At 39.9% G+C, this 25,969-nt stretch overlaps 1 protein-coding gene across 15 annotated transcripts in view; it reads right to left on the reverse strand.

Annotated features, from left to right (window-relative positions):
* samd11 (sterile alpha motif domain containing 11) overlaps positions 1 to 25,969 on the reverse strand; it is a 113,624-nt gene that overhangs the window by 12,020 nt on the left and 75,635 nt on the right. For all 15 annotated transcript variants that reach the window (XR_001171177.3, XM_012965906.3, XM_012965908.3 and 12 more), the window contains 5 exon segments: positions 21,331 to 21,492; positions 15,755 to 15,905; positions 5,151 to 5,266; positions 2,796 to 2,874; positions 1,316 to 2,019 (listed from right to left, as the gene is read on the reverse strand). Coding sequence is in view for 14 of the 15 variants with exons in the window: in XM_012965906.3 (XP_012821360.2) it covers positions 1,316 to 2,019; positions 2,796 to 2,874; positions 5,151 to 5,266; positions 15,755 to 15,905; positions 21,331 to 21,492 (1,212 nt within the window). In the remaining variant the exon portion in view is untranslated.

Here is a 25,969-nt window from a genome sequence, read left to right on the forward strand (position 1 = left end):
CTTTGGTCCTCTATTCTGTTCACATAGCACAAGGTCTATATGAAACCATTATTTGCATCTGCTTAACATTGTCGACAATACGAAGATGGTATACGGAAAGTTCAGTCCAACCCACCTCTGTATAATGATGGGTTAATAGGGTTTGAGTTGCATCCTACTGAAAATGCAAACATATTCTAGATAGGCAAGTACTTTCCTGTAGCAGTCATGAGCACACTGAAATAAGGTGGCCTAAGTCAGATGGAAATAATCTTTAGTTTACAGAGGAAATAACTGCTGCACCGAATGCCATTTAACCTTTGCCATTTACAGCAATAAGGCACTGCAAGTGATGGCATGCCATCAGATCATTTCATGCTTAGTTTGCACACAGTTCAGCATACAGCAATAACATTTTAAAGGGGACTGATTTATAAGTGTACAAATAAACCACATCTGATGAGTGGCTTCCTGGTCTGGTAGAAAGCATGAAATTTAATAAATTTAAACATATTTCTAATGACTAAGTAAAATTAATGAGAAAATACCAGTGAATTAAAAGCTCATATGGCACATTAAAGTGTCTTGAATTGAGCATAACACATAACTGCCTGTTCTTAAGATTCATTGAGAACTAGAAGGTGTAGTAGACCTCCTTTGTTCTTAAGAAAATCTGCATTTTTTAGTCTTAACATATCAGTTTTAATAGGCGCATTACTGACCAGTTTGAGATTTTAAAAAGAATATACATATGGCATTTCTGCTGCTCTCAGTTTATTTGTAATGGATTGGTATGGGATTTTAGGGTAATAGTCATTAAAGAGTAAACTCTAACTTTCACCACTTGTTAAATATGTCCCATACAAAAAAACAAAAAAATGTGGGAATCTCATTGTGGCAGACTGTGGCTAGCTCTTCAATAAATATGCCCCATTATGTCAGCTCCAAACCATATCTTAAAGCCATTATATTCTGGCAGAATGATGCTATAAGTATATGTTAATACCGGCCCTAATATTGCTTTAAAATGTCTCTTTGTACAAGCAATGAGCAAGCCCAGGTTGTTTTTCTGACTTATCTATGTTTTTATATTTCCATTGTTTGACTTTTTTAAATTTGCCATGCCTACAATGACATCAGACCGTAGTGTTTTTGACAGGCTATATCCCCTGCCAAGAATTATGACATTACAGGATGGCTATGGGAAGCAATATACACACAAAATGGAGGTATATTTGGCTTACAGTGCACAATAGCAGTACCTGTCAGTGATTTGCACTGATCAGTAAGACAAAAAAATTAAATGGTATATTTTCCTTTTAAAGGCTAGACATACCTGTGTGAAAGTAAGGATTGACAGCATACGGAAATCCAAAAGGGAGTGGCTGAGGTGGCGGCACTGAGCTGGATGGCAAATATTTGCTTTCACCCTTGTTGATTCCTGGTCCCAAAAGGTGGGTGGGGGATTCTGATGGACCACAGGGCAAGCTTTGGTGAGTTTGAGCATCATTTGATTCCTTTATGGACTCTGATCCTTTGAGAGTGTCTTTGCCTTCATGTAGTTCATGAGAGGATGAGGAAGCACCTCGGTCGGCTCTGAGGCTATCTGCTTTTTCCTCTGCTTCACTCTCTGAATCCTTCATCTCCTCATCATTTCCCTCAGAGGCCCCATCCCGACAGTGCTGGTCCAAGAGTTCCTTGGCTTCTCCCTGATTTACCTGTGGTTCGTTTCGATGATGTACTGATTTACGACTTGATCTCCTGCCACTCCCAGATTCTTTTGGTGGTGGCGCACTTGAGACACCTTGATGGTTAAGGGACAATAGTGGTGTATTGTTGTGTCGAAGGACCAACATGGCATTCCTCCGGGATAACTCCTCTCTTAGCGGGTGACCCTCAGGGAGTTCATGAACATTCCTCAGGGCAGGGTGATCAGGTGGTAACCCAGGATGAAGTGTCAAAGGATCTCCAGCCAAAAGCCTCTGGCGATGTAGATTTTCCAGTTCTTTCTGACGTATGATTTCTGCAGACATCTCAAGTCTTGAAAAGGAAACAACACATGATAAAATGGTATATATCTAGTGGGACTGAAGATGCTGAAACAGATCTGTTCATAACATTTGGGTTTAGGACTCTCTTTTTGGTCTAATGTTTTATCTAGTTTTACTTAACTTATGACAAAGTTACAGATATATGAAAATATCCAGGGATATCCCAGGCATTAAATCAGCACATGCACCTAAATCTCACCCTTACTAGAATTAAGGCTGGCCCAGCCATAAACTGCTTTGTTGCCTCAAAAAGACAACACCACACTTTGCGTACAGCTGCTACAGAAAATGCACCTAGTACAGGGACCTGTACTTAATCCTTGTCAATTAATATATTAGTTTTGTGCCAATGTTATGTGCAGTCCATTACAATGCTGTGCATGCCTGACTTGACCATTGGTCTGTGTCATGCCTGACAGAGACCAATTAGAGTGAGATTTTATATGAATATACTGTCTTGTATATTAATAGTAGTATATACTACTGCATGGCTATGATTTATTGGTCTATAAATGGGTGTAAAAAAAATATTTGGGACCGCAAAGGGTTTAAAAATCTAAAACATTTGTTCTACTACAGTGTTATACAGTTTCTTCATAAATAATAAATCACTGATTGATGGAAAAAGATTATGTCATAGAATGAAACAGAAAACAAAGTAAGGCAATAGGGAAAAGAGTGAGCCCCCCCCCCCCCAAAAAAAAATGTGAGCATGCTTTCTTCAAAAATATTATATATTATGTATATATATATATATTTGTTTACCTGGCCAGATTCTGCTTCCTTAACATCTCCTGCTGTCGTGCAAATATTTCTGCTTGTGCTGGTTGAAGGAACCCATAGCCTTAAGAGAGGCAAAAAATGAGGACAGTTGACAAAGGGCAACAGGACTATAAACAGATGTAAAACAAAAATACATGGGTTTATAAATAAAAAGTGAAAGTGTACTAAAAGTAACAATCTCAAGGCTTCTATTGTATAATATTCTTATTCAATGAGAGACGAGGGCCCTACTCAGCATCTGTTTTGTACATGGAAGGTCTTTAAAATGAAAACATAAAGGAAAAGAATAATAATCCATAGGGATGCACCAAATGCAGGAACTAATAAATGTACCACTTTTAAAAGTATTTGACCAAACCAAATACAAACCCTTAAAGTCATGTTACATTATAGTTCTGGATAACTGAATGTGACTTGTTCACACTTGAAGCTATTTTTTTATTTTTCTCAATTAGAATATGCAAATTAGAGTTTAGATTAGTTTCAGCTTGCAAACAAATCTTTTGTAAAGGACTTCGCATTTGGCCCAATCCAAAATTATGAAGGTTCTAGCTTTTTGTGACATTTTCACGGTAAGCCTTGTATTAAAGGAGAAGGAAAGGCCAATAAAGAGTTAATCTCAAGATGCAGGCATACCTTCAGTTCTCTCAATAGTGCCCTTAAGTCTCCCCATATTTCACCAGTTCAGATGATCAGAAGCCAAACAGGAAGAAAAAACGCTGAGCTGGGTAAAGAAAGTTCCCATAATGCCTCACTCCTGCACAGACATGCAGACCAAACTGAACATGCTCAGTTAGCAAGACTATGGGGGAGATTTACTAATCCACAAATCCGAATCGTATTGGAAACAAAAATTTTGCGACTTTTTCGTCGCCATCGCGACTTTATCGTATTTGTCGAAACTTTTTCGTCGCCATCGCAACTTTATCATATTTTGAGTGATTGTAAACGACGGAAAAACCAATCCGATTTTTTTGCGACGGTGGCGAAAAAGTAGTGGAAAATATACAAAAAAGTTGCGACGGCGACGGAAAAGTCACGGAACATACGAAAAAGTCGCAACAGCTACGAAAAAGTCGCAAAAATACCAATCACTACGAAAAATAATATAACACATTCGGACGCCTTCGGACGTTCGTGGATTAGTAAATCTCCCCCTAAGAGTCAGCTTCCTGCTGATTGGCTCAGATCCACATTCCTAAGGGGGGGAGTGAGTTCTTAGCATTCTTGAGGGAGGGGGGTGCAGGAAAGAGCCGCGTGTCTGTGGCACAGGAATTACAGACACAACTAATCTTTTTTCAGAGAAGTCAGTGCAGCGTTTCTGTGAGTGCTTATGGCTGTATTTACCTTTCTGATAAAGCTTACTTAGTTTTTACCTTTCTTTCTCCTTTAAAGTATAAAAACTTAATGTATTAGTATTCTTTAAGGGCATATACCAGATGAAAAGGCTAATCAAGATTAATCTGCCCTAGTTAGTCAGTGTGACACTGAAATGAAATGGTCTGTGATATCGGCCATCGTGCTTTGGCATGCCACAAGGACCATCCATCATCCTTAGTAATGCTAGACCAACTAGAAGAGGATCATGGTGCTGCACACTCCAGCAGAACTCAGGTGCATGACGCCACTGGCAGGGGAAACAATGGCATAATAAACCATTTCCTTTCAGCTATAAACAGTCTGATAGAAATAGTTCATTTCTTAGGAAAACAAAGGCTACTTTTGATATTTTGCGTTCTTTAGAGTAGAATTGAAAAGCTCTACCATTGCCAGCACTGTTTCTCAGTCCTCCACAGCAGGGCTTTCGTCACATGCAGGTTGGGCACAGCCAGCTTCAAGCACTGATGCACATGTCCCCGTGCCTCTTCTGTCATATATGCGCCGAATCACTGGACTGCATCAGGGATTGCAGCAGCTGTGCCCAACCTGAGTGTGAAAATGGTGTCGGCAAGCCCCCTGCATCGCAATTGTTGTTAGAAAGGTTATTGCGGTTCACTGGGAATTAGCAAGGTGAATATCTCCTAAAAGCTTAATTTTCTATAATGCATATTTATTGCAATAATATTGCAAAATTGCAAAAATGCTTCTTCAGGTCCTGGCATTTCAACTACACAGATGCCTTAAGAGCCCTCTACAGGCCCATTTAATAGTGACTGTCTATGGCATCATGCAGCAGCAGCAGCCCTTATGGCATGTGCCAGAATCCACAGATTGCCAGTCCGGGCCTGCTCTATACCCTTCCATTTAAACTGCCTTACTAGCATCTACCTTGTATCCAAATTCCTCAATCATGGATATTACGGCATGTCTAGTGCCTGGCATCAAGAGTACACCTACCTGGAGTCTGGCACAAAGCTGAGGGGACACCAAGGAAAGGTGGTCGTAAGTGAGGTCCCAAAGCAATGTGTGGGGCATTCTGTGGTGATAGAAGGGGGGGTGGGTGTGACATCTCCCTAGGAAGGAAAATAGAATGAATTAGGCACACATAGGTAGACATTGTTTTAACAACTGCCACCACATATGTAATATTATATGGAATTCTTTAACATAACATTGGAACAGTCAATGAGGGAAGGACTAAAGCACAGTATTGATTTCAGAGTTATCAGTGCCTTAATCACCTCAGAAAATGGATTATAATGGTAAATGAAATGCCTGGCTTATCTTTATGAGCCCAAGCACAATTAGAACCTTGCAATCCATGATTTAGAAGACACATTGTTTGTTTCAACATAGAAGGGACTATTATGCTGCTTTCTGTGCAACATAAGGCAATTATACACTGTTCATAAGCAGAACTTATATTCTATTTATATTGTTATAAATGTTCTGATGCTTTACACTGGCCACATTCACAGGCTATTTATGCAATTGGTTAATTCCCTGTTCTGCTATGAACAGGATGGCCAGTCTACAAAATTAAACCAACCAATGGCCTGGCCTTTAGGAAGTGATTGTTTGATGTGGTACTGTGTAGGCAATCATTTCTTCCAAGTGATCCAGTCGCGCACTTAGGACAAGTGGATGGATAACCCACCCAGCGCATTAGCCTTTAGCACCTTAGGAGATAAATCATACCTGCCATTCTCATATTAGCAATACCACAATAGCTTAACATCTACTACACCTTGGGTGCACATCCCAATATACAGGTAGCTTGCACCTCTTGGTTGAAATCTGCAGTAAAAATAAAAATTACTGTAATTACTGTATACTAGTAATAACTGCTTTTAAGATGTACCCAGAAACGCACCCTCTAACTTTCCTAGAAAAATGTTGCCCAAATCATAAGTAGTATGCCCCTTAAAAAAAATCTCTAATTTGGTAATCTTCTCCATTAAATTTACATATTCACCCTGTGTGGGATCACCATTTCTTTCCATTTTGCAGTCTCCAGACTCCACACCCTCACATTTCTCTTTCCTACTCACCACTTATTGCTTTCCCCCTCTCTGCACCTCTTTTTTCCTCTATCTTTCTCTCACACCACACTCAGCACTAAACTAATTGCACAGCTCGTTGTTGTCTGGGAAGAGCGGCCATCGATTCCTCGCTGTTGAAACGTCCTGCTAATCGTATCAGCGCTCCGCCAGCTCCTCGCACTCCTCTGGCAGCTCCAATTAATCTCAGGTAACGCAGAAAGTGACCTTCGGCTTGGAGCCGGGGCAGCAGCCAAGCGATGCTTATGTAATTACACCGTGAAGTGTGTAATCACCTGGCCTAATCCCCCAGGCCCGACAATTAGCCGAGGCCTCTGTCGCTGGGCTGCCAAGTGCTCTGCCACCCGGACAGCCTGCAGATGAATAACGGTCAATTAAAGCTGCATGGCGGGGGCGAGGAGGTGTCCGGTCGATGTAATTAGCTGTAATCATGGGGAGACGAGGCTGCCAGACGTGAGGCGGCTTTTATATAGGATGCAATGTGGGAATCAGGCAAAATTTAACCGTTTCACGATGCTCTCTTCACACAATAAGCAATGTTCAATAACAGCTGCACACCAGCTTATTTGCACATTAGTATAACACACAGGTACAATAATATGACTGCTTTCAGAGAGTGATAAATGGACACACATCAGCATAGCGAGTCCTACAAAATTATATGTCCTAAATATAAGTGGGTCCAACCGTGTGGCACAGCTTTCCTACACAAATATCACACAGCTACCCATACATTGCACACATTGCTACAATGCACACAATTTCATGGCAGAATACAAAAATCCTCCTTACAAAATCGGATTGCCTACACCACAACTATATCACACCAATTCTCAATCTCATCCCTATACCACAAATATAGCACACAAATGCAAAATCTCATCTCTGTACCACAAATGGCAAGCACATAGCTATTTGTCATAATAAATCCTAAACCAGGTTCCACAAATGATACAAAAGCACAAATGATACAATGCATGTCACACACATGATACAGTGATGTATTCCTATACACCTTTATGGGGAGCCATGGCATAGCATGTACTGTGTCCCCACCATTGGTCCAATGGCCAAACATACAAATCTGCCCCCACACATGGCCAAATGAGGCAAAGATCTACTCATTTGGCAACATCATCAAAGGAGCAGATATTCTTTGTATGGCTATACTTCCTACAATTAAACCTTTTTTTTATGAAAACTCTCTTGAACATTGGAATAACAACAAATACCAGTACAGGTATAGGACCTGTTGTCCAGAATGCTCGGGGCCAAAGGTATTCCATATAAGTCTTTCTGTTATTTCAACTCCATACCTTAAGTCTACTAAGAAATCAATAAAACATTAATTAAACACAACAGGATTATTTTACATCCAATAAGGATTAATTATATCTTAGTTGGGATCAAATACAAAGCACTGTTTTATTTTTACAAAGAAAAGGAAATCAATTTTAAAAATCTAAATTATTTGATTAAAATGGGGTCTAAGGGAGACAGGCTTTCCGTAATTCAGATAAGGGATCCCATACCTGTACTATGTTCCACTAGGCAGGAATAACAAATTCTGGGGTCACCAACACAAATTTTATAGCTTAAAATGGGCATATAGCATGGCCTACATGTAATACTGCAGATAAATCCACAGCTGATCAACCTGCAGGGTTTATACTAGAAACATTCTTCACAAGTTCTTTAGCAGAATACTCACATCCAGCCCCAGAAAAGCATGTTTGCCACACATATGCACCAACCAGTCATTACTGCTTCCTTTGCAGGTCATTTATATATATAGCGATTAAAAGAAAACACCAAAAGTGCCACAGCACTGACTGACATTGAGCTGCCTCAGGAACAAATACCAGGGAAGGCTTTGTGCCTGAAAATCTTGTTCCAGAAAAACAGACAGAGGGAACCACCTAGCCTTACTAACTGTAAGCACAGATGATTGGCCAAGCCATATTTAAAGTAATACTTATTATCAAAAGGAAGAGCAAATATCAAACTGACTCAGTTATGAGATGTGGAAGACCACTTGTGTTATAAACGTCTCCCATATTCACAACTTAAGGTGGCCATACACGTGGCGATCTAACGATGTTTCGTACGACCATCGGTCGAACGAAACATCGTAAGATCCGCCACACACCATTCAGGGCTGAATCGGCAGGTAAGGAGGTAGAAACAATAGGATTTCTACCTCCTTCTGCCGATTCAGATCTGAAGGGAGAATTTTGGTCAGGCGCCTTCTATGGCGCCCGATCAAAATTTTCCAACTGGTCCGATCGGTGAGTCGTCCGATATCAGCAGGTTCCTGCAATATCGGTCGACTCGCCGACATACCATACACGCACCGATTATCGTACGAAACGAGGTTTCGTACGATAATATCGGTGCGTGTATGGCCACCTTTAGAGGAAGAGCTGTGTACAAGGCGCTATAAAACGGAAGCAAGATAACCCTTGCAGCTTTCTGTGCACTGATGCACTGCTCCCTAATGCACTCTCAAACACCTCCATCTCACAGGCGCACAGCCAAAACACATTACAAGCTTTTACAAGGCATGATTAACCCTGTCCAGCAGGGCCTAGGTGCATTGTTGCCATAGATACGGTTCCCATAGGACCACTGGTGGGAGGAAGTGTGAACCTACAAAGCTGCAGTCGGCATGCTGCAATTAGAAGACGCACTTGTTCCTGCCCCTCAGTGATTTCCATAATGGAAATGGGAAGGAATCCCGCAGCCCTCCTCCTATAGAACAACTGGAAATCAATTACACTGAACTTTAAAATGACAACTCAATGGAAGGGCTTATGACATAGCTGATCCTTCATAATGATTCCATTTTCAATCAAAAAATGTAAAGGGACGTCATAAATATTATTGTGTCATCATAAGGCTTACATGTGTTGTAAAGCTTTATTGAGCCATTCCACTTTAGACAAAGTTGCAGATGAACTAATTAATCATTAAGGCTTATGTGGTCTCTACATTTGGCCAGCAATGTCTTTATGGAAATAAGAAAATTCAGTAAGTGTAGCCCTGTGGTCGGTCTATGACCTTCCACAGGTGCAAATGGTAGCTAAGCAGATGAACAAAAATAAATAAATAATGAAAATACCACAATACCAATGTACATATAAGTTACATGTAGGGTAAATTTTACCCTTATGAAAGGCACATTATAGACCAAAGGCATTCTTGTTAGTTAGATGCACTACTTAGCAGGTTAACGAGGTTAAAGAGAAGATGTATGTGATTTTGTGCATGCAGAAGAAACCAAGGCAAAGCCAGTGATTTGATACTTTTTGGCAATGGGGAGGCTAAAATGATCTTTCTTTCTGCAGCCTTCAAGCCTCTGGATTCCGTGTATCTGTCTCTGCTTTCTGCTCCTGAGAGTACGGCTGCTTCAGGCATGCAAGGCATTAAGGGATTTGCGCTGCATGCTGCTAAATTTGATATGTCCTTTAACAGGAGACAAATGGTTCACAAGGCTTTTCAAGTATTGACTTTTCTTTAACAATAAGTGCTAATGGCCTTCATATAATCAATAGATAAAGTCATTACAGGGTTACGCATTACACGGTTAAAACAAGCTGCCACCCACTTAACTCTGCCTTGTCTGCTGGCAGGCTATGCTTATGACACATAAACAATGCCACTAGAAGGTAGAACTAGACTTTGAAGGGCCCCAGTAAAAGACTATTTTGAGGCTCCCTCAACAAAATATCTAACAATAAATCACAATGACAAAGACCCCAGACAGTGCTCATGCAGCAAGAACGTACATGTGGGGTCTGGCTGTGCTCTGCACCTCATGCAGTGTGCCCTTAACATCTGTCATGCAGGGCCCCGTTGCGACCTGCATACACACCCTAGCTTGTGTGTATGAATTATGAATATGTTTGGGGACAGGAGGGGTAGCACCTACATGCCTTATCTAGAATCCTCTTGGGGTCAAACTATCTTGTATTATACAAGGAATTGAATTTGCCCAGGTGCAGTATGCTATATGTTTGCTTTTAAATGGGTTACCAGTAAATTCTACCTTCTAATTGGTTGCTTTGGGTTATGGTATCTGGGCAAACTTAGTGGCTTTTTACATAACCCCAAAACATGCTGGTACTTACAACAGCTGGAATACAGGATATTTGACCCTTGAGCTTTTATATGTCTTCTAAAAAAACATATAATTTTCTATAGCAGGTGAAGTATTCGCTACATTTTAGAATCTGCTTAGATATAAGTGTATCACACAGTAAATCCCCACAATCATTGAATTTGCTGTTGATGGGGTGCTGGGAAATGTAGTTTAAGAGCAGCTGCAAAATTACAGACTGAACACCGCTAATGCAAATACTCAAAATATCTAACAACTGCTATAGAATATCATATTTTCTTTGAACTTTTATCTAGTCCACTCCCTGGCTCCCTTTGATGCTGGGGTCCAAAAGCAAATGCCCATTTACCCCACCCCGATGACAGCCCCACCCCGAGTAAAACAGATACTGTAATACAAGCTGCTCTCATATGCACCACAGCACACAAATGCTACACTGGGCAGCAGGAATACACTAAGTAGCCATACATTCCCATCCCTGGCAGCGGAATGGTGTTCAGTGCTCAGTAAGTGAGTTCAACACACAATGACTGTGCTGCGCAACTGGCAATTAATCCTCACATTTTTCATGGTAACAATTTTCTATTCCTGTGTGTGCAGCCTCTGGCGGGATGGAAGGCAACGGGCCAGGTGATAACAGATCCCAGCATTCATTTGGACGGGGGAAGTCATGGATTTCAGAGCCATGAAGATGCTCAGTAATTCTCCCTCCCCTAGAGTTTTCCCACAGGAAGACGAGATGGAATCTTAACCTCATGCCAAGCCCTGTCCGCCCCTCACTCTGATCCCACAGTGGATGCCACTCCAATTGCAATAAATCCACCTTCCGCTCACGCACCCTGCCCGAGGGATTAAACTGGGAATGGAAGGAATAGGGCAAAGCTTTGTTCGCTCCAGTAATGCGCTCCGGGCCAATTGATTTCATCATGTGTTGTTAACCCCTGCTCAGACTTCCAACCACAAAGACCACAGATATGCTCAAAATCTATTTAATTCTGCAGCAACAATCAAAAGATTGTATGCCTTTAATCAGATGGGCTGTCCTTTCCATTGGAAGGAAAATATATAATATGGAAATAGAAGGAGAACTTTTACTGCTATGAGAAGAGATTTGTGGCGGTTCTCTTTTTTTATAGCGTTGTTAGAAGACGGAAGAAAGCAGAATGGCGTGCTACCTTTTCAAGACTAGTCTGACGGAACAAGAAGCCAAAAATCAATGATCCGGGACAGTTAGAGAAGGAGTCTGGTGCAAAGTCTGTCACTATGTATAGACATAAATACAAAGGGCAAACATTGTTTCTCCTGTGAAAATTGATCTTTAAAAAGGAAACATGCCATGGTGTCACTTTATACAGTCGGCCTAGGATTTCAGTCACCCTACACTGTGACAACAGGAGCTTTAGACTGGCTGAGCCCATCTTCTGTCTGCAGGATGACACTGTGTTTAAGGCTTGTCTCACTCTTTAATAAAATGAAAATGTCTGGCAATAGTTCCCTCCGGGAGCCAGATAATCCCACCCTGTCAAGTCTCTCACCAGACAGAAGAAAAACAACCGCACTTTTTGTTTGCCAAACACTGATCCTATAGAAAGCCGCAGGTCTCTCCCGCCTCCTTACTGGAATCAACCGTTGTTTACTAGTCTTCTGCCAGCATCAACTGTTAAAGATCTGGCCATGCACACACAAAAAGCTCTCTTTTATCTGCTAATAAACACTAGCCACATCACCCTCTCCCCTAACCTGGCAACACAAACAAGGGCCATCTCCCTTCCAGATGGAAACTAAAGTCTAAACCAGATATTCCTCCTCCAACACACTCGCTCTTTTCCCCACCCTAAAATGCTTTCTTCATCTATTCCTCTGACTTCTCTGGAAGGCATCCAGGCCACACAGAGGTTGGGAGGTTTTCCTGGAGTTATGCTGGACAGGAACCATGCAATCCCCACAGCCCTGGCGTGTCTGCTTCTGCAGATTTTCTCATGATGGGGAGGGTTAGCCAAAGTGCAATCCCCTCCACTCATTCACGTTTCCATAACACTGTCATGCCTAATGCGATCCTACTGCAGGGGCTAACCCCAAACATTCTCCGTATGCAACCTATAGATGTACCTATAATTCATCAATTCCATAGAGCCACCAGTGCAGTTTCCTCAAAATTGCAGTAATACGTATGGTTAACAAAAGCGAAAAATCAGAGCCTTCATCTCTGAGATCCTAGATCAGAGAAAGCCCACAAGAAGTTGGTCAGTGGTGTGTAAGTGCAAAACCATGTGGCATTGCCCATATAAATGTAGTTTTATTGTCAGTTGTTGACAGGAAAATATATCGTTTATCATTATTTCGAAAAACAAAACCCACTAAAATGTACTTTTAATAAATTACCCTAATCTATTTTAGATATTTTGTTTTTATTAACATAAAATCACATTTCCAAGCAATGGAGCAGTGCCACCCCCAAAGGATTATGCTTCTTCCAGACGGCTGCATCTTTGGGCTTCAGCAACCTAAAAATATAAACGTAACTACGGTAGATTTTAGGCAGTTGTCTGCTCTGAGCTTCTGTAGGGAATAATAAACAGCAGCCCAAAGTTTGGCTATCCACAGGCTGCCTGTGGCCTACAATTTCAGGCTGCTTTATGCCTAAAAATGTAAAGCCTTGAAAAAATCAAGTGTTATCACAAGCATATCAGGTCCTGAGGAAGACACTGCTGCATTATTTGGCAACATAGGTTTCTGCTCTCAGTAATACATTAATGATTATTACCAGTCTAAGGGTAAGGCCAAACAAGGCGTTTAAGCACAGGCCGACAATCTGCCCGTAAACCTGGACAATGTTATAATTGTGCCTGTACCCTGAAGCATTGAATCTTCCTGGGTGTAGACACACATGGGCGATATCCACCAACTAACCCAACACTTAGCGCTTAAACGCATGCTGACAATCCACCTCGTTTGGCCTTACCCTAAAGGTGGCCATACACTAAAAGATTCGCTCGTTTGGGGAGGACGTCAATTGAGCAGACCTTCCCCCCAATATGCCCAACTAAGGTCAGGGATATCGGAGTAATCCAATCATTTGGCCCTCGGGCAATGAGAATAGGAGCTGCTGAAGAGAGAACCGGATCAATAAGCCAATGCAGACCCTGTTATAACAAAAGAAATCATACCTACCCGATTAACACCTGGACAGTTTTTGGCCAGATATTGGTCGGGTAGGCCCATCAGGGTTCCCCATACAATGGGCAGATAAAAGAAAAGTGGGTTGCTTCCCCAGCTTGGCAAGACAAGATCAAAGATCAAATTGATATTTGTAATATTACACCCAAATAGACTACTTCCAACAGTGGAAGAAAGTGAATTTTATTGTTTGCAACACTGTGCACTGTATGTAATAAAACTTCTAAATTAAAAAGTTGTTACTTTTGCTCCAAAAGATTATGTCACCTTCAAGCATGCCTTAAAAGTTTGCAATGTGCAGTTAAAATTCGCAATGCAATAACAGTCTAATAAACAATATTACTTTGCGAAATGCGAATTTTTATTCTTATTTGTGCGCATTTTTTTAGCCGTTTATGACTTTTATTACATTTCCCCACAAGAGTTGTAATACTGCATGCTCTTTGCTCACTGATATTTATTTCTAATCCTGTACGAGGAAGAGTATGGAAGGGTAGCTTAATTTTATTGAACTTCTGCACTATGAAAAAGGATCATAAAGCAAGACAAATGATCTGACAGGACACAGGACTGGCATGGTCCATACACATATACAGCACATATACCCACATATACAGCACAAAGTATGTGTTTGGCCTAAAACAGATTGCCAGATAGTACACACCAGCATAATTATTCACATTGTGTAATAATGTGCATACCTGTTGCTATACTGTACATACAGAGATTACTGTTTAAGGCACTGTTATACAACCAAGTCACATTACAGTGTAGTAAAGGTTATTTCTACAACAGTGCCTGTTTCATTTGTCCCTTAAATGTTCAGTAATTATCTGCAGGATTTAAGCATTGTTTAGCTTTTTTTTTTTTTTTTACTATTTTCATGGTTTAGAGACAATGCTACAATGGATTTGCTTGGTATACTTGAAGTGATCATACATCTGAAATAGTAGGCAATAATGCAATGGAAGGCTTCCAGAATCCCTGGGATTAATATAGGCCATGCTGAGCAAGAATGAAACTCACACACTAAGGCAAGGAATGAGCATTATGAGAATAAACTGGCCATAGGGGCCAATTTCCTGACAACTGCAAAAAAAATATATATATATATATTTTATATATATATATATATATATATATAATAAAATAAATATAATAAAGTTCATATAATATAATAAATATAATAAAGTTAATTTATTGTTCAAACATCAAACTGACGTTTCGGCTGTGTCCACAGCCTTTTTCAAAGTGTGTATGCAGTCAAACCCACCCCACATTTAACCTCAATCTGGCGCCAAACAGAACTGATGACGTCATGCATTCCAAGGATGATGCTCCCCTCACTCGTGTACACTATCAAAATTAAACATAAGAAAACCAAAAAGCAAAAAACAGAAATGGTTTTCTTATGTTTAATTTTGATAGTGTACACGAGTGGGGGGAGCATCATCCTTGGAATGCATGACATCATCAGTTCTGTTTGGCGCCAGATTGAGGTTAAATGTAGGGTGGGTTTGACTGCATACACACTTTGAAAAAGGCTGTGGACACAGCCGAAACGTCAGTTTGATGTTTGAACAATAAATGAACTTTTTTCTTCACCATAAGTCCTGTGAGTGCGGTATTTATGTTGCTGTAAATTTTCCGTTTTTCAACACTGCACCCAGGCATCCAGTGACTACCATACTTTATACGTGAGTGCCGGCTTCATACATTCTACTCTATACATATATATATATATTATATATATTATATATATATATATATATATATATATATATATATATATATATATATATGAAAGCTAAGTAGATATTATGTGGATGTAGGGTTGACATAGGTGGAGAATAAATATGATTTAGGGAGGCTTTGCCGTCTCAGAATGAGACCAATAGTTATGTATCCATATACAAATATAAGTTTTCTACCCCTAGGGGTTAAACATGATATGCTTGTGTCTTAAAACCACCACTGCTATGTTTCACCTATGTAAATGCGTAAGCCTTACAATACATGTATGTAAATGCATACTTTACACAATGTTCTAATTTACTGTAAAACATGCAGCTCTAACTGCACATGAAGATTCTGGGGCCATTATTGTATATGAACTAATAAAGGTACATTGACACACACACCATGCCGGTACACATGATCAGGTGTCGCTTTCCTTCTCTGTTTGGCCTTCCCTTGAGTATTACCTGTCTGTAAAGTGGGAGGTGTCCCGATGCTGTGGCAGGCCCTGCTTCCGCCGCTGACTGGAAGAGTTGCTGGAGGATGGAATATGAGCTTCCATAGCTGCTGGATTTCTCACTACAGCAGCTGCAACTTCTTGTCGAGCCCGGAGCAGATCTGCAGAGGAAGAGAAAGTTAATACTCTGTCGGCAAACAGCAGGCAGGCTGAAATAGCCTAGAGAAACAAGCTCCACTATTGTACCCCTGGAATGTAGAGGCACCCAGAACCTTGAGTCTTGCCCAGTTATCTCTGGAGGTTTTAGAATTTCTAACTGTCTTCTCTGCAACTGTTTGCCCTCTTTACCTTGTGGCTCATTTGCTTCATCCCCCTCTTTATCACCCCCACGGTCCATATCTTGCCCCCTTTTGTTCCGTATACTCGCTCACTATTCAACTATGCACATTCCCCCCTGCTTTTGCTCTTTTCCCTCTCTGTTCTTCACAATCAAAACCACATGCTCTGCTGCCATAGAGCTCGAGTGCCGTGTTTTTCAAGAAAACGTAACCAATTTACTGAGTCACCCCCTGGGTGAGGGGGTGAGGGGGTGTGGGAGGAGCAGGAAGGAGACAAATATATTTCACCAGGATAAAATACATTCCTGTTAAATGCAGGGAACAGAGGAAAAGGCAGACTGGTTATATTCTGATGACGACTAATCTTAATGGATCCGTTTCACAGGGCACGGCAATAATGCAGTGGGTTCTACGCTATCTAAGACCCTGATATGAACTAAGGCACAAAGAATGGTTACAAATCTACCCAGCATGCCAACACAATCATGGACATAAACATCCATGCAGCTGTAAACCTTGAGAGGCATTAGTGCTTAAGGGGATAGAATGCAGCAGACATAAAGAATAAAACATGCCCAATACAAGTAGTTAATATTAAAAACAGCAGCTGCAATTTAATTGCTAATCTATAAGGAACTGTGTGATCAGTCCCTCTAAGTTCCATTTGGTTTGCTCTCACGCTTGATCCAAATATTGCTTTCTTCTATTTCCACACTCAGTGGCAAGCTTCTTGGGTCAGTGTTTCTTAGCCCTGTACATTATATTAAAAACTGTACATGATGTGATCTTGTACATCATAAACATATTAATTGAAATGACCAGTGGCCGTCACAGATATAGTTAGTTTGGGCAACAGTAAGGAGCCTATAATCAGCCTATGCTTGGTCACTGCAGCTCAAGCTTACCGTCATTGCCTCCTAAATTCAGAGTACTCACAAAGCTGTTGTATGAACATGAAATGTGGCAGATTAATCTACGCCTCCTTACTGAGGAGTTTGGCACAGTCAGGGGGGGGGCATTAAACAGACAGTTGGTGGCTTCTAGAATACAAAATGGAATAGGATGGGGGGGTAGATCAGGGGCACTGCAATATTTCAGGGGATGCATAAGTACTGTGAAAGCTACGTTTGTTTGACCACAAATAGATAGGTATGAGCTTTGTGTTCTTCCTCTTCTTACGTTGGGCCACCCTTCTGCCTCAGGATACAGAGACAGAAAGAAATAGCCACTGGGTAGTTTCTGCACTCACTTAGTAACTTTTATACCATTTTAGTGCCAGACAAATCTACTAGCTAAGTATGGAACTGTACAATAAACATATAGTACCTTGCAAAATGATGACCTTTGAGCTTATTCTACTAAATAACAAATCCACCACTGAAAACTTTTCTGTAATATTTTTATTTAAAAGCAATAAAACTTAAAATTAGTTCTACATTTCCTGAGACTTTTTCTATCAGAGAGAGATATTCAGTCTGCTAATACTAAGACTGAATTGTGGGTGAAAGTTGATATTTCAGTTATTGACTGACAAGTTAGAGGCCAGAGTATCTCAGAGTCAAAGGCCTAATGTCAACCCAACCTAGAATCCATGGCACTATTTTAAAACTGATGTACAGAGGAATCACGTGACCAACCTGAGCAGCCTGGAACAAATGTGCCTTAAAGAAATCACCTCTCTAAACATCTCTACCCAGTAATGTGCAAATCTGGCACTTACCAAAAATAATGAAATGCTATGCTTTTTATCTTAAGTTACAGTACCAGCCCAAATCCACCACTGCTCTTGCGCCTCTAATAATGCTCCCAGTAGCCCAAGGTCTTCTTTTCTGATGGTTTACAGCACATACTCTAGGCAGCTGTCAAGAGTGCTAGGGACCAGCTCACAATATACTGTATATATACACAATATATAATTTACAAATCAAGACTGATTAATGATTCATTCAGATTCACATAAGCTGGCACAGAAACCACTGCATTATCCTTTGTGTTGCATCAGCTGTGACAAAAGTAACCTCGCTTTCTACTAATGCATTCACGATTCCAAACAATTAACAGTTTAATGTCTGACCAGCAGTCCCACTGACCATGTGCAGTTTCATTCATGCCTAAAATATGCCCTAACAGAGTCAACTTGGACCATTACTAAAATAGGACTGCTGCACTGTCGTGGGACAGTTTAGTAAGTTTTAAGGCACTGTATGTATGTATGTATAATGTATGTATAACTTTATTAAAAAGCGCCACAAGGGTACGCAGCGCTGTACAGTCTTAAAGAATACAAAATTACACACAGGGAGGACAAGTGATATAATAAATAAATACAATAAATATATATATGTATATATATAAGTGCCATGTGGTATGAGACACAGTAGGAAGGAGGTCCCTGCCCCGTAGAGCTTACAATCTATATAGATTATATATCAGTATATAGATTATAATATAGGACTGCTCTGGTCACTTTCATAAGATTTTATACAATATAACATACAGAGATAAGCAGGTTGCACATCTAACTACTGTATGTTTCTTTATGTTGCCACATATGATACATACAAATGCAGTATATGGTACAGCACCCCACTTCCCAACACATTTATTTTTTGCCTCCAAATGCAAATATACAAATACATTCTGTTTGGACTGCTGGAAGATCATAAAGATTGGCAATGAGAACCCAGGAGGCTCTGAGAAAAGCTAGGAGGCCAGAGGTGGCCAGATTAAACTCAGGCAGCAGAAGGCAGAAAAAGAAATACTCTGCATTTATATCACAGCTCAGGGGAAGAGAACATGAGGTTAGAGCAGCATAGGAAATCCTAGGCAACGTAGGCTACACAGGACTAACATAGACAATCCATGTATTACTGGTATACATGTTAGAACAGCTACAACTCCCAGGATCCTCTGACTCTTATGGTGTGATGGTAACTGCAGCTGAACTGCTAAAAAACACCAAGCTTATTAATACGATGGTATTCAAGGAGTGGTATGCTGTAAATAGGAATGAGAGAGGAAAAAAAACTTATTATTAGCTAAGTTAAAATGTTTTTCACTTGCTCGTGTTTTCTGTTGTTGATTGCTGTTTTTTCCCATAATCATTTTTCTTTAATAAAAAGCTTGCCGGTTAGAGGTGGTATGCATTGTATTTTTTGTAAACATATTTGTTGTAAACAAATCCAACAGACAGAAGACAGTTTCTGTCATTTCGATAGCAGGCTGCTCCAGCCAGCTTGTTGAATAGAAGACTTTTCAATCTTATTGGGTTTCAGGCCTTTCCTGTCTGCTTATTGGATAGTGGGCCTTTCATTTCTGCCTACTGGGTAGTAAGCTGCCTTATTCTGCTTGCAGGACAGTATACATTTTCTGCCTGTTGGATACTAGGCTGTCTGTTTTTGTCTGTTGGAGAATAGATTTCAGGTTTCTCTGTTGGACAGCGAGTCATATTAGGCATATATATATTTTTTTATTTATTTATTTATTTATTTTATAATTTATTGCAGTTTAATTTATTAGTTCCCTCAGTCTGTATTAATATACTGTAAAAACTAACAGCGCTGCGCATACAAAAAATTCTTTATAAATAAAGATATACATACATAAGGCTGTTTTTTTTGGATATTAGCATACTTTGCTGCCATAAACTCTAGGCTGCTATCTCAACATCTTTTACATAGAGAAAATATATACACCCACCCCTCAGGCTGGTACTTTTTTAATAAATCAAGGCCATCCCTTGACTTTCCCTCAAAACTAAGAGTAATGATTCTTAATAAATCAAAAGCGTAACTGGTTACTTTAGCTGTATCCTTTGATTTATTGAAATCTGAGCACTGGCTTATAGCCCCATGCCTACAAAACCAGCTGTGTTACTGCAAGTGGAGATAACTCTTTACAGTCTTACTTATAGAAGTCCTTTTTAGGGATATACCAAATCCATTTATTCCACAAAAGATTCAGCCAAATACCAAACCGAATTCGAGATCTCATTTGCATATTCAAATCTGTGAAAAATTCAACATTTCCAAAAATCTGTTGTGTTCAGTTGTCAAAAGCGTTAATGTCAGATTACTTCAAGGGTTTGGATTTGGTTTAGGACCTGCAAGAAGTGCTTGGATTTGGTCAAATCCCAAACTAATACTGAATTCAGTGTATGCCTCATTCTTGCATGCTTACATTTGGTGCCAACGAATAACCCAACTGTGATCTGAGATGAACAATACTTAAACCTTAGTCATTAAATGTTGTAGGGTAAGAGGGCCAATAATACAATTATCATTGCCACTTACTAAAGATATGCTATGTATAAATGTTACCGTTCCACAGGCTAAAAGGATCCAAAAAAACAAAACTAATTAGTTATTTGATAGACAACTCATTGGGGCTATGAAACCTTCAGATTATTTCAAAATAAAGAACACACGCACACATATATATGTATGTCAGAACAGAATCGGCTGTAATTGATAAACAAATATTGATTACATTTGAAGGTTTAATTACATTTTGAAAAAGCTATCTTATAGGAACAATATACACCCCATTTTAGCATGAGCTCAATAAATAGGGCTTGCCCTGGACATACTTTTTGCCTATTGTCTTTGTTACTTCTAGCACTAGTGAAGATAACGAAACCAGTTTCACTTTAGCACTTCCTGGTTCTGCAGAGCAGATAAGTATCTGATAAAACTAATTACCAGTAAACTGAGAAGCCACTTAAAGGCTGCTTAAAGGCTGTTCTTCAGTGATGGGAGGGGATTGATCAAAGGTACATAAGATCCTCTAAACAAACTGCCATGTTTATAACAGGAGAGGATGTACGACTTTTCAGTTTTATAGTGCCCAAAATCAGGAACATAAGGATTTTTTAAAATAACTGATTAATTTTGCATCCATATGCTCAAGTATTCTTGGCTGCCCCATCACAGATGACATATCAAACTATGATCAGAGGCATGCCCTACAAGCACCTATAGTGGCCCACGTTGCCACCATCACCAGAACTGGACTAATTATATCAGACTGTATAGTTAGTATGCATGAGATGCAAAATCTATTAGGCTAAGGAGTTCCTTTTAACAAGAATAAGGATATACTCAGTCCAGATAACTATATAATGCAATTTCCCACTGTCTGTTTATGGTCAGATATCAATGTCCACACCACTTTGGCATGTTGGGTTTGTAAAATAGGATGTCTTATCGAAATAAATTGTCATTACTAAATACCAACTGGTGACTCTTACCGTTGTGGGTCGGCACTGCCATTGTGTTTGCCAGCTGGTAAAGGCGCTGCTGCTGCTCTTCAAAGCTTCCATGCTCATTTAGTGCTGACATCATGCGCCTGTAATGCTCTTCAGGTGTCATTTGCGCCAACCGTTCCTCTAACAGAGGAGTCTGGGAGGTTTCTAGAAACAATGAAGCAAATACCATCATCGGTCGATCCCGGTCATTGTGTTTATATTTTATAGAATACGTGCTTTAAAACAGTATTTCTTTCATGTGTCTCAGGCTGTAAAATAATAATATTTGCCTTCCTAGGATTAGTAAGTAGCAGCAATGCTCTGAACTGTAACAGTTTACACATATTAGCATAGCATATGGCCGCAAAACTTCACAGTAGGGACCTGTGACATGGGCCTTTGACGCAGGACTTTTTCATCTTTGCCGCAGTATGTTACGTCTTTAAAAATGCTTTGCACTGCTAGAGGGAAGGTATCTGATCTCAGGGGTTTTATTGTCCTCCGTACCACAATTACCACTTCACAAGCCCCGAAAAAGGAAGGATTATGACAGATAAAAGAACATATGCAGCCAGAGAGGGTTTTGTGTTAAAGCCTTCCAGGCATGTTACCAAGGTGTCTCATGGTGTTAATGGGGATTGGTCCTTTTGATAAATCTAGTCATTAATTTTACACTGGGGAGATTATCCTCTACTGCCTTCTTGTTTCACATCGAAGCCACTGGTTCTTACCTATCCTTGGCTGCCACTTTCCTTCCTATTTTTCCTGTTCACCTCACTTGAATTACTCAAGTGTCAGATGTTGTAAATGAACAAAAAAAATCAATTTTAAGAAGACCTTGGGGCTCATTTTCTAAGGAGAAACTAGCACACTGACACTGCCCTGGGCCTCTACAGATGTATAGAGGGCAATGGGACACAGCACGATGCTGGAGTATAATGTGCCCCAAACCTAACTTCTGGTTTTGAGTGGCAAGTAAATACAGGGCCCTTGCACCAATCTAAGCATGCTCTTAACACCATTATTTGTCAACAAACAGCATTACCTGTGGATTTAAGATATTACTTGTTTATACAAAGAAATATGGCATGGTAGATACTTGGATAAAAATCATGGTAGTTGCTTCACTTTATATGAATTAGAACTCTTATTATTTCAAATATTGGGGATTCCTGAAACCTGCGGGTCAACTGTATTATCATCAGAACATTTTTGGGTCCCCCATAATAAACTATTTGGCTTAACAAACTAAGTTGCGGTAAGGATCTAGAATGTATGGGCTCATAAGAAACGCATAAGTCCATACCTCTGCACTAAGATCTAACCAATCAGGCCACAGTCAGTGGAACTAGGTAGCCAATGTGAGGGGTGAAATTGTACAAGCTGCAATATCAAAAGTAATTTACACCTTTTAGATCAAGCTGAAATATACCGGCTGGCAGAACTATTCCTTAATAAACAGTGGTTCCACTCAAAGCAAAAGCTTCAATTTTTTTGCTTTTAAAGCTTAATTGCACCCAAAATAGGTACGGAACGAAAATACTTTTAGGAGTTTTATATTATCCTTTAAAACACAAATTTAAAAAAGAGAAAGCAAAATGGTATTTATCCAATGTTTGTAAGCCACAAGTCTCAGCATGCTCAGCAAGGAAATTATAATCAGACTATAACTCAAAATCTGAATAATTCCATAACAATGGCAACATTTTGACGTGAACAAAGTGCATGCATTATGATGGAAGGGCAAAGGTTAAATCCAGAAAAATAATTATGATTCTACAGCAGGAAGAAAAGCACAGTGCGGCAGTTATTAATTAGCTGGCAGCACAGACAAACCAGATCTAGAGCTTTGAGCGGACTCAGCTCTCTTTAATACCAAGCTCAGTGCAGCTTTTCTGTGTCTGCTCTAGTCATTACCAGTTAATATGGCCAAGGACTGGACATTGATCCAGCCAAATCTCCTGCAGGCACCAGAGGAGCAATGGACAGACCAGACAAAAGCATCTGTTTGTCTGTCTTCCCTTCTGAATGGCATTAAGAACAAATTATCTAGAGGCAGAAGTTACAGCTTTTATATCAAGCCAATTAGCAGTTGCTGCTCTGTCTTCTCAGCAGGTTGAAAGATTGAGTGGGTCACCATGCAAATATACAGCCCTGATTTTCCTCAGGTGATATGTGATGGGGTGCAAACCTGAGAGCAAAGGGGAAAACATGTCTGTACAAAACTAACCCTTTTCCTGTTGAATATGGCTACTAACGCAATCCAACTCTGAGTGTGTGATAAGCACCAACTAACATCTTGGTATACATCTAACTCTGTAGGCATGTATCTAGTTATTTGTCTAATTAGTTCATTTTATCTGTGACCTCTCTATTGTGCCTATTTTTTTATTCTGAAACAGTGGTTCATTCTGCAGCCATCAGACACATAATTAAGTAGGTATCATAAGTAACATTACAAAGACTTCATAAGGTTCTATAACATACAAGCTGAGCTGATTCTACAAATAAACTGAACACTGTGTGAATTGTACATCCAGAAAGGTTTGACATTTTCCTTTATGCCTCAGAAACAGGCATATGAACTGAAGGGGTCTGGAAAGCGAGCCTGAACATACAGGCCATAACTAAAAACAAAGTTTGGAATGCAAAGAAAATGTGCTGAATAATTTAGTCACCTTCACAGATGTAGATACTGCAAGCCCAATAGTCAATATGTGTGATTTTAACCTATAGCATTGTCTTTATACTATTTCCCCAAGGCACACAAGTTAATATTTCTGAATTAACTGACCCGGAAACTTCTCCCACACTCCAAAACATACAGGCAAGGGTAAGCAACTAAACTGATAAAACTGAACCTCCTTTGTGTAAATGTGACAGGGACCTTAGATAGTAAGCTCCACAGAGGCAGGCACAAATGTGAATTATCAGGCCCAGATCTGTGGTGAGGCCACAAGGGTGGCAAGACTTTAGGGGCAGCATGCCACCCAGCTGCATCTAAATTGGGTTTAAAGCACTGGGGATTTGCAGGAGACTTTAAAGTTTTTTAACTTCCCGCACACCAATGCCCAGTTCTCCAAACCTGTACTTCCCAGGGAGGGGTTACGGATGCGACGAGTTGTGACCGGGGCCTAATGGCATCTGCTATGTAAATCCGGGACTTTGAATTATAAAGCACTATGTAAATGTGTCTGGTTAGGCATTTGAGAAAGCAAAAGAAAAATGTAGCATAACTGTTGAGAAAAACATGGTGGCATCTTCCCATGTGAGGAAGCCAATATGTGGAAAAAGAGTATGTGAAAAGGTAAGGTAAAACTAAGAGGATAACAAAAAAAACTGCCCACATGAATGAGGCACTTGAAAAAGGATTTCTGGAAACACAAAATGCATCTTACTATGAGCTGAAGAAAGTCACATTCTATTTAATCATGTGGCACCAAAGAGGTTAACCATGACAGAACTTCCAGTTTTATGCAATCACTAGATTCACTGTGACAATTTAATCACATAATAAGACAAATACAAAGAGACCTCAAAACAAAGTAAGGAATCTACAGAGACTCCAAAATAAAAACACTAATTATTTCTGATTCATTATGTTTGGTAGCATGAATAGAAAAGAAGCTTTGTGAATTAATTGCTAGGGCTGGGGTGATTTTGCTTGCTCTCAGCACATTACATATTAACTAATATAACTGTTTTAACATGGGAGGTTCCCCTCCCTCTGAGAAGAAACGCTGTTTTGCTTTTCATAAAGCCCAGCACAATGTGCTGTCCATAAAAACAAACTAATCATTTAATTTTCACCCACACATTGTAGAACTGTGCACTGTTCTGTACCTTAACTTAGATACTATTACTGAGTAAGCTGATAAAATGTCTTGTATTAGTAGACACATAGGTGCAACCATATTTCCTATATAACTGGAAGAGTTTGCTCTTAGGGGTTAAAACACCCAAATTCTACTAAGTGGATTTGAGAATCTTCAACTTAGGGTGCTTTCCTACCATACAACATATTACAAGTAGTGACAAGTGCAAATGAGCACATACATAAATACAAGTAAAAATAATAAACTACTCATTATATATATGTATTCCTATAGGGCTGCATGCACTCTCACAGCATATTGCATGAAAGCTTCCTATTTGTTAAGGTTACTGCTTTCTTCTTTTAGGGAGGAAGTTATAGCATCAAAAATTTTAGGCAGGTGAAAACCTCCTGTTGGTATTACAATGGCAATTGGTTAGAATGGCTCTTCCATAGCTGATTTGGCTTTATCGTTACAATAATAAAGGGGAGCAGCTGAGAGATAGTTCTGCACACGCAAAGCTAGAGTATTTATAGGGCCACAGTTGGCAAGCAAATCCTCTATATTTATCACTACCCTTCCTCATCGGGTCCCTCGCCGTCAAGCCAGCCAAGGATTGGTTGATATTCGGATGTCTAGACTGACATCACGTAAAGTTTTAGCCGCCTCATTAACACCCATCAGTATGTAGAATGATCATTACGGTAAAGGGGAACAGCATTCATAATAGCAGTGAAAGGGTGGATGAATTAATGAGGCATTTTATTCCATTCAGTAGCCCACTCTATTCCGTCACGCTACACCATGAAACGCCACAAACACATTAC

This window comes from Xenopus tropicalis, chromosome 7, assembly GCF_000004195.4.
Source record: "Xenopus tropicalis strain Nigerian chromosome 7, UCB_Xtro_10.0, whole genome shotgun sequence".
In the NCBI taxonomy this organism is placed as follows: Eukaryota; Metazoa; Chordata; class Amphibia; order Anura; family Pipidae; genus Xenopus; species Xenopus tropicalis.